The 12,914-nt window shown below is 40.0% G+C and overlaps 1 protein-coding gene across 1 annotated transcript in view; it reads left to right on the forward strand.

Moving 5' to 3' along the window:
- Positions 1–12,914, forward strand: part of TAF2 (TATA-box binding protein associated factor 2) — a 105,303-nt gene that overhangs the window by 72,781 nt on the left and 19,608 nt on the right. Inside the window, exons 21-22 of the mRNA XM_074943908.1 lie at positions 7,769–7,838; positions 9,548–9,657. Of these exons, the coding sequence (XP_074800009.1) occupies positions 7,769–7,838; positions 9,548–9,657 (180 nt within the window). The remainder of the gene's footprint in view (positions 1–7,768; positions 7,839–9,547; positions 9,658–12,914) is intronic.

Raw genomic sequence — 12,914 nt, forward strand, 5'->3', positions numbered from 1 at the left:
AGTAATAGACATGCAGACCCAAGACTAAATTAACAGTGCTTAAAGTATTCAAAAATCTTAAAGGAGAAACTGAAATTAATAACTCCTTTGTGTAAAAGGCACTGTCCTTCTTCGAGTATGTATCAGTGTGGATCCCACTCAGGAGTGAAAGTAAGCCGGTACGGGCTGGTATGGCATACCGGTAAAAAGTGGCCGTCGGTACCGGCCCGTAGCAGCCGACGTTAAAGCGCTGCTGCGGTAGCTCTTTAAGCAGGGTGCTTTGCTGCGGCAGCACTTTAATGTCACTGCTCCTTTTGTCCCCCACAGCCACCCCCCATCGGTGGCCCTGTCGGGTCCCTATTGGCAGGGCTGCCGCCACTAGGGTGGGAGGCAAAAGGGGTAGCCCCAGGGCTATGGCATGGAGAAAGGACTCCCCCCAGTTTTCTCTCCCTCCGAAGTAGCACCTGGGCTGGGGAAGAGGGTGCCTTCCCATGACCGTGACAGGTCCATGCCGGGGTGGGTTGGGGCCATGGGAGGGGCGCATCTCCCACAGCCGTGGCAGGTCTGAGCCAGGCTGGGTTGGGTCCAGGGCTGGGGGAGAGGAGTCTTTCCCCACCGCAGCCCTGAGTGCCTGCGCAGCACTTAATAGGCGGCTGCGCAGCTTAATGGGAACTTAGCATGTCGGTATTGCAGTTTAGATTTTCATCTCGTGGTGATAGAGATGCCTGGCTCCCCTTTGTTCTGTACTGGTCTGTTCATGGTACTGAGGACCTCTAGGTCTCCAGACGTTCACCCAGTACTGACGGAGTCATCACCTTTTTCTGCCAATGCTCCACCTCTATAAAGTGATGTTGAAGAGGAGGGGGATGGGGATTTCTCATCAGTTTCTCAAATTTCAGTTCAGGGCTCCCCTCCTCGCTCTTAGAGGAGTATTAATATGGCGACTTCTAGGGAGAAGGAACATATTCCAGAAAGACACCCTAAAGATCGATCCCAGTGGTATGAGCACTCTTTGATACCCCCATCTATACCATATGGGCCTCCTCATTGGCCATACTGGGAGCCATGAGTGGCATACTACCAACAATTCTCTAGGACCTCCCAGCATCACTCGTCAGCACAATAGGCGTAGACTATTCCCCCCCGCCCCCATCTTCTCTCAAAGTCCCGAAGTACAAGAAGAGACATTCAAGGAGCAGGAGGCAAGAGTGGACAAAGCAGTCACTATGCCAACCAACACCTCTTCTTCATCCCCAGATGAAGCAGTCTGTCTCCCCCACCATTCCTGGCTGACGACTTCAAACAGTTCCAGGACCTCATTAAAATGATATTGGACTCCTTACAGATACCATTTGATGAGAAGGTTAAGGAGTCACAACATAAACTTCTGGATAGTCTGCCTACAGCGTTATCTGCCTGAATTGCACTCACTACCTATTGACAAGGTTCTTCGCTGCTGGATCCTCCAAAAGTAATATCCCAGCGACAATACCACCCACTTGTAGAAGGTCTGGAAAAACATATTATGTTCCATCTTTCCCAATTAACGTGGAAGTTAGCACCATGTTAAATCAATGCTGTACAATAGAGATCAGGTTTCAGAGTAACAGCCGTGTTAGTCTGTATTCGTAAAAAGAAAAAAGAAAAGGAGTACTTGTGGCACCTTAGAGACTAACCAGTTTATTTGAGCATGAGCTTTCGTGAGCTACAGCTCACTTCATCGGATGCATAGCATATCGTGGAAACTGCAGAAGACATTATATACACACAGAGACCATGAAACAAAACTTCCTCCCACCCCACTGTCCTGCTGCTAACAGCTTATCTAAAGTGATCATCAAGTGATCATCAAGGAAGGCCATTTCCAGCACAAATCAAGGTTTTCTCACTCTTCCCCCCCCCCCCCCCACACACAGATAGAGATCAGAATAGAGATCAGAAGCATCTTGATTCATTTGGTCACAAATCATGCTCATCTGTGGCTCTGCAGTTTAGGATCACCTACTGTCAGGTGTTGATGGTATGATTATATTTCTCCAGTTATTCCAATCTCAATTCGTTTATTGAGCATTTACGACCAGAACAGAGGGATCAGTTCCAGGCAGTTATTACAAAAGATCAGCCTCTTGTCAGAACAGCTCTGAAGACCTCTCTGGATGCTGCTGACACAGGTGGTTGCTTTATTTCTACAGTGGTAGTCATGAGAGGGGCCTGCAGGCTTCAGCTCTCAGGATTTCAGATTGAGGTCCAGAATACAGTTGAGAACCTTTCCCGCAGTGACTTAAAACTGATTGCAGAGAATATTTACAAGTCTCTGCATACATTGATTCCAGAGCCACTCTGTATTCACAGGGAATTTACACCTGCACATAAAAAGAAATTTAGTAAGTACCAGATAGCGCAGAGATCTTGTCGTGTTCAGTTCTTTGACTCCCAGAGACCTTATGAACCCCAACGAAAGAGGCATAGGTTCCAGAAAAAGAGACTGTCTGCTACACAGGTATCAACCTCATCATCAAAACACCAATTCGGATTGTTAGATTGAGGTTCTGAGTTACTCCCCCTTTCTCCTTACCAGCCTGGCCCAGGCAGGGAGCGGGCTATCCCTGCCTCCCAGCTAGACTCTCAGGCAGACACGGCTCCATCCCATACTCCGCTCAGCTGTCAGGGAGAATGGCTGAATGTGCCAGGGGAGTGGGAAGGGGACACGCAAGGAGAGAAGAACAGAACACAACCCCCTTCCCCGCAGGTAACATATGGCTTGGAGAGTGTGGCAGCCCTGGGCTAGGTGCTCTGAAGGGTGGGTGTCACTGTGGAGGGGAGACACACGTGTCCTCCCTGTTACATTGTGCCCCCCCGCTCCCCCCAATATTGGGAGGCACCAGTTGGCTGTGGGTGTCCCACCATATCATAGAATCATAGACTTTAAGGTCAGAAGGGACCATTATGATCGTCTAGTCTGACCTCCTGCACAACGCAGGCCACGGAATCTCACCCACCAACTCATGTAACAAACCCCTAACTTATGTCTGAGCTATTGAAGTCCTCAAATCGTGGTTTAAAGACTTCAATGTGCAGAGAATCCTCCAGCAAGTGACCTGTGCCCCATGCTGCAGAGGAAGGCGAAAAAACCCCAGGGCCTTTGTCAATCTGCCCTGGGGGAAAATTTCTTCCTGACCCCAAATATGGCGATCAGCTAAACCCTGAGCATGTGGGCAAGACTCACCAGCCAGACAACCAGGAAAGAATTCTCTGTAGTAACTCAGATCCCACCCCATCTAACATCCTATCACAGGCCATTGGGCATATCTACCGCTAGTAGTCGAAGATCAATTAATTGCCAAAATTAGGCTATCCCATCATATCATCTCCTCCATAAACTTATCAAGCTTTGTCTTGAAGCCAGATATGTCTTTTGCCCCCACTGCTTCCCTTGGAAGGCTGTTCCAGAACTTCACTCCTCTGATGGTTAGAAACCTTTGTCTAATTTCAAGTCTAAACTTCCTGATGGCCAGTTTATATCCATTTGTTCTTGTCTCCACATTGGTACCGAGCTTAAATAATTCTTCTCCCTCCATGGCATTTATCCCTCTGCTATATTTATAGATAGTAATCATATCTCCTCTCAGCCTTCTTTTAGTTAGGCTAAACAAGCCAAGCTCCTTGAGTCTCCTTTCATAAGACAGGTTTTCCATTCCTCGGATCATCCTAGTAGCCCTTCTCTGTACCTGTTCCAGTTTGAATTCATCCTTCTTAAACATGGGAGAGCAGAACTGCACACAGTGTTCCAGATGAGGTCTCACCCCAGTGTCTTGTATAACGGTACTAACACCTCCTTATCTCTACTGGAAATACCTCGTCCGATGTATCCCAAGTCCACATTTTTTCACGGCCATATCACATTGGTGGCTCATAGTCATCCCGTGATCAACCAATACTCCGAGGTCCTTCTCCTCCTCTGTTACTTCCAAGTGATGCGTCCCCAGTTTATAACAAAAATTCTTGTTATTAATCCCTAAATGCGTGACCTTGCACTTTTTACTATTAAATTTCATCCTATTACTATTACTCCAGTTTACAAGGTCATCCAGATCTTCCTGTATGATATCCCGGTCCTTCTCTGTATTGGCAATACCTGCCAGATTTGTGTCATCCGCAAACTTTATTAATACATTCACGCTTTTTGTGCCAAGGTCAGTAATAAAAAGATTGGTCCCAAAACTGATCCCTGAGGAGCTCCACTAGTAACTTCCTTCCAGTCGGACCGTTTACCTTTCAGTGTGACCCATTGTAGTCTCCCCTTTAACCAGTTCCTTATCCACCTTTCAGTTTTCATATTGACTCCCATCTTTTCCAATTTAGCTAATAATTCTCCATGTGGAACCGTATCAAATGCCTTACTGAAATCGAGGATAATTAGATCCACTGCGTTCCCTTTGTCTAAAAAATCTGTTACCTTCTCAAAGAAGGAGATCAGGTTGGTTTGACACGATCTACCTTTTGTAAAGCCATGTTGTATTTTGTCCCCATTACCATTGACCTCAATGTCCTTAATTACTTTCTCCTTCAAAATTTTTCCCAAGACCTTGCATACTACAGATGTCAAACTAACCAGCTTATAGTTACGCGGATCACTTTTTTACCTTTCTTAAAAATAGGAACTATGTTAGCAATTCTCCAGTCATACGGTACAACCCCTGAGTTTACAAATTGATTAAAAATTCTTGCTACCGGGCTTGCAATTTCATGTGCCAGTTCCTTTAATATTTTTGGATGAAGATTATCCGGGTCCCCCGATTTAGTCCCATTAAGCTGTGTGTTTGCGGAAGCCACAAAGGACACCAAACATCTGAATTTCTGCTCCAGAGGAAGCATGACTCCAGTCTTCCCACTGGACAGCTTCCTCCTTCAGTGGCCTTGGGGATTGCTGTGTGCTTTCCTGCCAACTCTTCTGATCACCATAATAATAACCGAGATTGGACAGGATAAGGCTTTGTCATTGTGATAGCCTTATACTGTCCAAGTTTGGCTGCCAAACCTGGTAGAGATATTAAAAAAGCCTCCTATATACCACCTGGCTTGCTCAGACATAGTATCCTCGAACCTCAGTGAGATAAAGCACTCAGATCTGTAATCATTTTGGCTGGCTGAGCACTGCTGACAGAAGCTGCTCCCTACAAGATCAGGAAATTCTTATGCAAATCAGGAAACCTTCCACCAGGAAGACATACTTTCCAAAATGTAAAAGGTTATCCATATGGGCAACTCAGAATAATATTGACCCAGTGGAAGCCCCAATACTGAAAAATCTTGGACTACATTTCCCTCCTGAAACACACAGGGTAACATTTAATTCCTTAAGTTTCACCTTGCTGTGAAATTGGCGTGTCATGTTCTAGTACAGTCATACTCTGACTGGTCACACTTTGATACTGAAATTCCTCCAGGGTCTTCTTCATACTTGTCCTCCAGTCAGGACCTGACTCCCACATGGGACCTCATATTTTCCTTTTAAAGCTTAGCGAGTGTCCTCTGGAAGCATTCTCAGAGTGCTCAATATACCACATTGCCATCAGCCTGGTTTTTGTCATGGCAGTTACCTCAACACAGAGTTAGTGAACACCACGGTCTTATGGCCAGTCTGCGTTACACCTCCTTCCATAGGGATGAGATGGTGATGAAACCACGCTCTAAGTTCATCAATTAAGGTGGTCTTGAAATTCACCTGAACCAACCCCATCACCTTATCAGTCGTCAGGTGAAGCTGAACTAAGTGCCAAGAGAGAAGAAGCTGCATGCTTGGACGTCTCCAGAGCCTTGTTATATTACCTACATGTATTATGAAAGGACCAAACTTTCCAGGCTTTCTCCGCCTCTTTGTGACTATATCTAGTATCAAAACGCCAAGCTCTTTCATCATAGAGAAACTTGAAATGGATCATGCAGCATATTTCTACCTGTTATCAATTGGCTGGTGAGTCACTCCGTCCAAACATTAAGGACTACTCCATTGTCCACCTGCTTCAGAAAAGTTAGTCTCTGTAATCTGCAAGGCAGTTATGTGGAGCAACTCACTAGCTTTTGTTGAACATGTGTTTTGATGTGGCAGCCAGATCAGATGCCAAGTTTGGGAATGCAGTACTTCTATCTCTGACTGATACAGCTGAAACTCCTCATTCCCACTCTCGGGGGAGGATACCGCTTGTCACTCACCTCTAGAGGGATCCACACTGACACATACTCAAAAAAAGAACAATTACTTACCATACAGCAACTGAGGTTAGTTAAGATACTGTGGATTCCATAACCCCACCCTCTGTCCCCACTTCTGGGAGTCCTGATCAATGCAGGCTTTGAATTGAGAGGGAACTGAAGGAGGTTTGTGGCCTCTCCACCCTTTATGCCCTCATGCAGGAGCACACGAAAGCACAGGCACATGCACAGCCTGATGGACACTGCTAGGAAAAAAAATATCTATATATCCAGTCTCTCACATATGAGGTGTATGTGTACCTATAGCAGGATGCTCATTGACTAAACACCTTGAAGAACCACAATTCCTGTAGCGTTTGTAACCATTCTTTCTTCTAGTAGAGCTATTAAAAGGAGAAGATGCTGATTTTCTGAAGATAATTTTCAGTATAATTACCTGTTCCATTAAAACAGAGTTGCCTTATATTCAGAAGTGTATAGGTCATTTCAAAGAGCAATAGCAACTATTCATTGGTGTAGATTAGACTAGAAATAAGTTATAGTCCAAAAACTGCTGAAGTAAAGACCAAAACTGAAACAAATCAGAAGGAAAAGTTGAACGGAGGAAAATAAAACAGATGAAAATTAGATAAGGGAAATGAAATACAAAAAATGGAGAATGTTTCTATTAAGTAGAAAAAGAGCAGCAGACTTTTTGTTGAAGGCATCTGCACAGAAACAATTAGTAAATGCAGTTGAAATGTGGAGGATACTATTTGGATCGATAAGTAAAGCCACTCCTGAGCAACTAACTACATATTGTGGGTGGTAGTGAATTTAATAATGTTGCAGCACCCTGGGAAAATGAAATGAGGAAAACAGCTGAGTGAAGATTAGCCTCTTTGAATTTGTGTATTTTCTTTATCCCATGCTATTGTTTTTTTTTTTCTTTTGTAGTATTATACAGTATTAAAGGGATACAGTCAAATGATTTAAGCCTCTACCTAACCTACTAATTTAGTTCCTAGTCTTAAACAAATCCATGTACGGTATTTACTTTGGGAGCACTCGCTAACACATTCATGATTGGGTCACTGACTGTTGAAATATTCAAAAACAGTTTGATAGAAAAAAGATTATAAGCATATGGAGAAGAGTATGTTCACAGTTTCATGTATAAGTAAGGCCAGTAGTCCAAGTGAGTATTTTCTTATCATTATTTACAGCTAGACATCTATCACAAAACTTAATGGATAGTTAGCGTCAGGATAATATTTCTTATACTCTTCTGAATGAAAGAGACTACAAGATTATATTCTCTACATACTATTCACTTTTTAGTGTGTAATGTTGAATACTGAAGAATTTTTGCTCCTTTTAAAAAGAAAATAATGTCATTTTAGATGTATCACTAGTATTAATCTTTACTGACATGGAAATGTCTGTTTCATCATTTGTGATACAGTCCAATCATACAGCTGCAGATAATCCCTGGTGATTCTGTGTAACGTATATAGAATAATTTTCTAATTGGTCTTTGCTTCGCTCTTTAGTTGTCTCTGCATACAATTAACAAGTCATTTAATTTTTGTTGTAGTTGATCGGAGTTATGAGGAATTACAGTGGTTGCTTAACATGGTTCAGAATGATCCTGTACCTTATGTAAGGTTAGTATGTCTACAAATACCCAAAGTCAGCACTTTTCACTAATAATAGAATTAGTGCATAGGGTTCTTTGGCCTGTGTTATGCCAGAGGTTAGGCTAGATGACCATAATGGTCATTTCTGGCCTAAAAATCTGTAAATATTTTGTGAAAATTTGTTTCCATTAATTTGTAAAATACCACCAAAATTCATCTTTGATGTTTATGGTAATTTATACTTAGCAAAGTGTTTATCATTGTTTAACATTCCATAACTAAAAAAATAAAATTTGATCAGTTTTTAGTCTCAAACTACATGTATTTTCTGTTTTGTCCTTTGATTTAAGAGTCTTTCCTACAGACAATTGGCACACGTAAATCTAATATTGATCTGTTGCATATAACAAATTATTTTTTAATCTCAAGTGTGCAAGGACTGAATGAACGTCATTATGTTTGGCTATCAAAGAGTGTAAAACAGTTGTTAGACTGTAGATGGGGTGAAAGGATAAGTAAAAATGTTGTGGTTATTTGATAATTTTATCAGATTTAATTTAGATTTAGCCAATGCAATGCTGTATATATTTTAGCATGGGCAACCTCTGATCTTCGTTTCCCTGCTCCTCAGTTCTGTCTGTCCCTGATTGCCAATGTAGTAGTACTGTTCTTTAAGATGAATAGACTTAGGTATTTTTCCTATTTATCTTTTAGGCTTCCTTTGCAAGTATAGTTACTAATTTCCCTAGTCCTAGGAATATATTGCTGTTGTTCTTTTTAAAGGAAGTTGGGTATAATTTGACCCATTAGATCAGATACATGTAACAGGCAACATTAGCTGAGGAAGCAGAATATTTTAATTGAGTCTCTCAAAGAGATCCTGTCACTTTGCATTTTTTATTCATTTTTAAATTCCAGTTTCAGATAGAGCACACTTTAAAAATTATATCCTGAATATTTAAAAAATCCCTTCAAATGTTAAAGGTTTTTCTGTTCCCATATTTATAAGAGTCTTTTCAACAAGGGAGAAAACTGACTATTTAGGGGAAATGGTGACAATTACTATTCACAATATGTTGTCATAAGCATAGTAAACCACCTGAAAAAATACAGTGTTTGTTTTTTTGCTCACTGCTGTCAAGTATTGGGGTCAGAGGTGTTGCATGCAAAATATTCAGACAGTAATGTAATTTCTAAATTATAGGCGTCCCTTTAAAAAGTGAAAAGTGAGTCTTAAATGTTTTTACTGATTCCTGTCATTTTGTAACACGTTTAATGTTTAGACGTGTTTTTTTTTTAAATCCAACCGAAAATAAATATTTATTAGAATATGAAGAGTATTTTGACTCAGTACAGCTCCAATTAATTCACCTTAGAGCATAACACGGCCTTTCAAATTGTCATGAAAACAAATCAGCCTAGATACAAAATCACACTTTCCCTTTACCATGATGAGTGATGCTATCAACTAATGTCCACCCTGGTCATGTCCTATTTATTACCTGAAAACTAACTAATTTGGGGATGAGATGTGCATATACGTGTGTAGGTACAGACAGAAGAAAGAGCTAAAAGGAACTAAAATATATGTATATATTAGGGGCTCACAAATCTTTATATTTGTATGCCCAATAAAAACTCCAGTGTCAAAAACAGAATTGCAGACATACAAAACACAGTAACTTTGGAGTCTCAGTTCATTTAGATTAAAAAAGCAACTTTTGTTTCTCTTTCAGACATAAGATTTTGAACATGCTGACAAGGAATCCACCCTTTACTAAGAACATGGAGTCTCCCTTGTGCAATGAAGCTTTGGTGGATCAGCTTTGGAAACTTATGAATTCAGGTTGAATCTCTTCTGTATTTTAAGAAACTTGGAGTGGTTAACATTCTGCACATTCTCTGGTATATAAAATGAGCTCTCTTTAGGTTTGTTTATTTGTTAAAAGCTCAAAAATTGAGGCTTTCCATTCACACTTTCATCATCTCGTAGGGCTGTCCAACATACAGGATTGTCCTTTGGCATCCTGTTTTTCTCCATCTTCTGCAATTACTGTACTTGTTGAAAAGTACATTTAGCATAGACTCACACCTTGTGTGATCCGTGATCCAAGCCTGCAAAAGAATTATTTCTTGTAGTAGGGCCAACAGTTTTCAGCTTGTGTTGCTACTTCACACATTGTGTCTTTTCTATTACAAAATGTTGGAATGTAATTTTCATATATATAATTTTTGAATAAATCCTGAAATGAATTTTTGAATTATTTTCAATATTTAAATGGATCAAACACTTCAAGTTCTTATTAGATTAAGCATCCCATCCCCAACCTAAATGAGTAAAGTAGATTTTAGAATTTCTGTGGATAAATTAGATCTTAAGAAGTTTTTACTTTAAAATTAAGACTTACTTGGCTTTGACTAGTAAAGATCCGATTGTGAGATGGGATTGTATCTTTTGCTATTGCCTTGTTTTCATTACTGAGTCAGTTTTCTCCAGTACTCACGAACTGTTCTTTAACATTTGGCACAGTATGGATTACATATAAACATTTACGTAGTCTTTTAGGTCATTCAGAGCTGACTGTTCTCTTTGCATCTTTATTTTTAGTGCTTGAAAGTTTACAGCTACACTCCAGGGGTTAAAGTAGGAAGACTACTAGTTGTTCAGTTCTATAGGATTTGCCAAGAGTCAACATCAAAATGTTTATTTCCTGAGTCTATCTCCAGAGAATTTGTGTTCCTTGTTTCTCAAGAGAAGTGTGTGTGCAGTGTTCACTTATATCCATTACCTCTTTTTGCAGATAACAAATAAGATATACATTTTCATTATATTTGTTACTTTAAGCACTTAAATCCCTATGCATGAAGGTGACATTCTGGTTGAATTTTATTTTCTGTAAATAAAAATACCAAGATAATTGCAAAGTGTGAGTGCCAATAAAAATGTTTGTTAAAGGCAAGATGAATTAATAATCCACCAGATATATGGCTGCATGGTCTTAAAGCAGTGATGCATTTAAATTTACAAAAACCTAAAATAATTACATTGTGGGGAAACAAATCTTTGTTTTTTTCTGTAATCTTTTATTGACAAACATAAAGTTGATGATGCTACTGAATTCCAAAGAGTGTAGTGATGAGCTATATTTACAGGGGTTCACATATTCTCCCTGCAGTTATATTTAAGATTAACAATTCTGATGACCTTCTCTGTGAAAGTGGGACTGATGCTGAATATTGATTATCTCTTATTGAATATTAAATTGCCAGATCATTTATAAAGAAAAAATAAGGATAGTTCTTATCTCATCAGCGTATTTTCTTGTTCAATTTGAATGTTAGATCTGTCCCCCCCATCACCAGCCAGTTGTTCATGCAACTCTCATCAGAAAAGAGGTGCATGAAACTGCATAAATATATACAACTAAGTCTATTCCAAAAACTGGTTTCAGAGTAACAGCCGTGTTAGTCTGTATTCGCAAAAAGAAAAGGAGTACTTGTGGCCCCTTAGAGACTAACCAATTTATTTGAGCATAAGCTTCCGTGAGCTTCAGCTCACTTCATCAGAGCTGTAGCTCACGAAAGCTTATGCTCAAATAAATTGGTTAGGTCTCTAAGCTGCCACAAGTACTCCTTTTCTTATTCCAGAAACTGTTCGCTCCCAAGAATCCACAAGAATACATCTTGTAATTTTCCCCTCTGCAAGGTCTTGCTCAGCCAAATCAACATGGCAGTTGGCTCATCCTTGCCTTGTTTACCAATTTAATTTCTATTCCTAGTAGAGAACAATATGTTTGATGAACTCGTAATCAATCAAGTGCTGGCCTGAGTTTGCACCAAAACCATTGTATTTACAGCATTGTGCCAGATGTTAGATATTTTTTGCTACGGGTGGTGCCAAATGTGCTTTTACCATTTGTGTGTGATGATGTCAATGCAACGTGGAGTTTTTAATCATTTCATTTTTCATAAAAGCATTTTCAGTGTATTAAAACATTTTCTTAAATTTAATTACAAATCAAAATATTGGATTCAAGTTGAAACATACTAGATGGTAGTCATATTAGTTGTTCCTTTTGAATTACGTCAGTGACATTTCCAGAGTGTGTGCAACAGTTATGCCCCAGTCGTGATTGGGGTTTCTCTTCTGCTAAATGTTATAAAACACAGAGGAAAACATGGTTCCTTTTCAGTCATGTCTCTTTCCCACAGACTTAGAACTATGGTTGTCTTGGACCTAATGCTTCACTAGTAACTGGAGTCTGTTGCTGTTGTGTGGATGTAAGAAAGACAGACAGAAGTGACAACTGATTTTACTTATGATTGCAGACTGCATCTCAGTCCCTTGCCTAGAGCTGACCTCCTACATGGTATTCAGTGACATACATTATTTTTAAAAAGAGTATATGTAGGCTTGAGAGACAAGGTGAGTGAAGTAATGTCTTTTATTGAACCAACTTCTGTTGGTGAGAGAGACAAGTTCTTCTTCAGCTCTGGGTGCTCAAAAGCTTGTCTCTCTCACAAAGAGAAGTTGATCGAGTAAAAGATATTACCTCACCCACTTAGTGTCTCTAATATCCTGGGACTGACACAGCTACACTGCATATGTGTAGACTTGTAACAAAGGCAAGATAATAATGATCATACAGTACAGCAGACAAGATGGGGTAGAAACATCATGACTCTGAGTGTATAGCAAAATTGAATTGCCAGGATTTTATTGATTTGTACTACAGAATATGTGACTGGTTAAAGCTAGTTTCTGGTGTGGCAATGATTGCTGCTATTTAAGCTTCTTGCTTAGTTTACCAATTTTACAGCTTCCCCAGCCACTGCTAGTTGTGCTGGATTTTATAGTTTTGTGATGGAATCAGTTAGAGAATAGGTTGAAGCAATAAAATTCAGTTTATTTTTCATGTAACTCATTTTTGCATCCAGACCTGCTGAGGTGAAAGGCTAGTTTGTCGATGTGTTGTTCCACTTACCTGCTAATTGTCTTTGATACTAAAATCTAAAATGAGATGATAAATATGGAAACTAATGGCATGTGTATTTTTTATTAATATGATTTAGTGTTGTTGTGATATAGCTCCCAAAGATCCC

The sequence above is a fragment of the Natator depressus genome, chromosome 2 (assembly GCF_965152275.1).
Source record: "Natator depressus isolate rNatDep1 chromosome 2, rNatDep2.hap1, whole genome shotgun sequence".
NCBI lineage: Eukaryota > Metazoa > Chordata > Testudines > Cheloniidae > Natator > Natator depressus.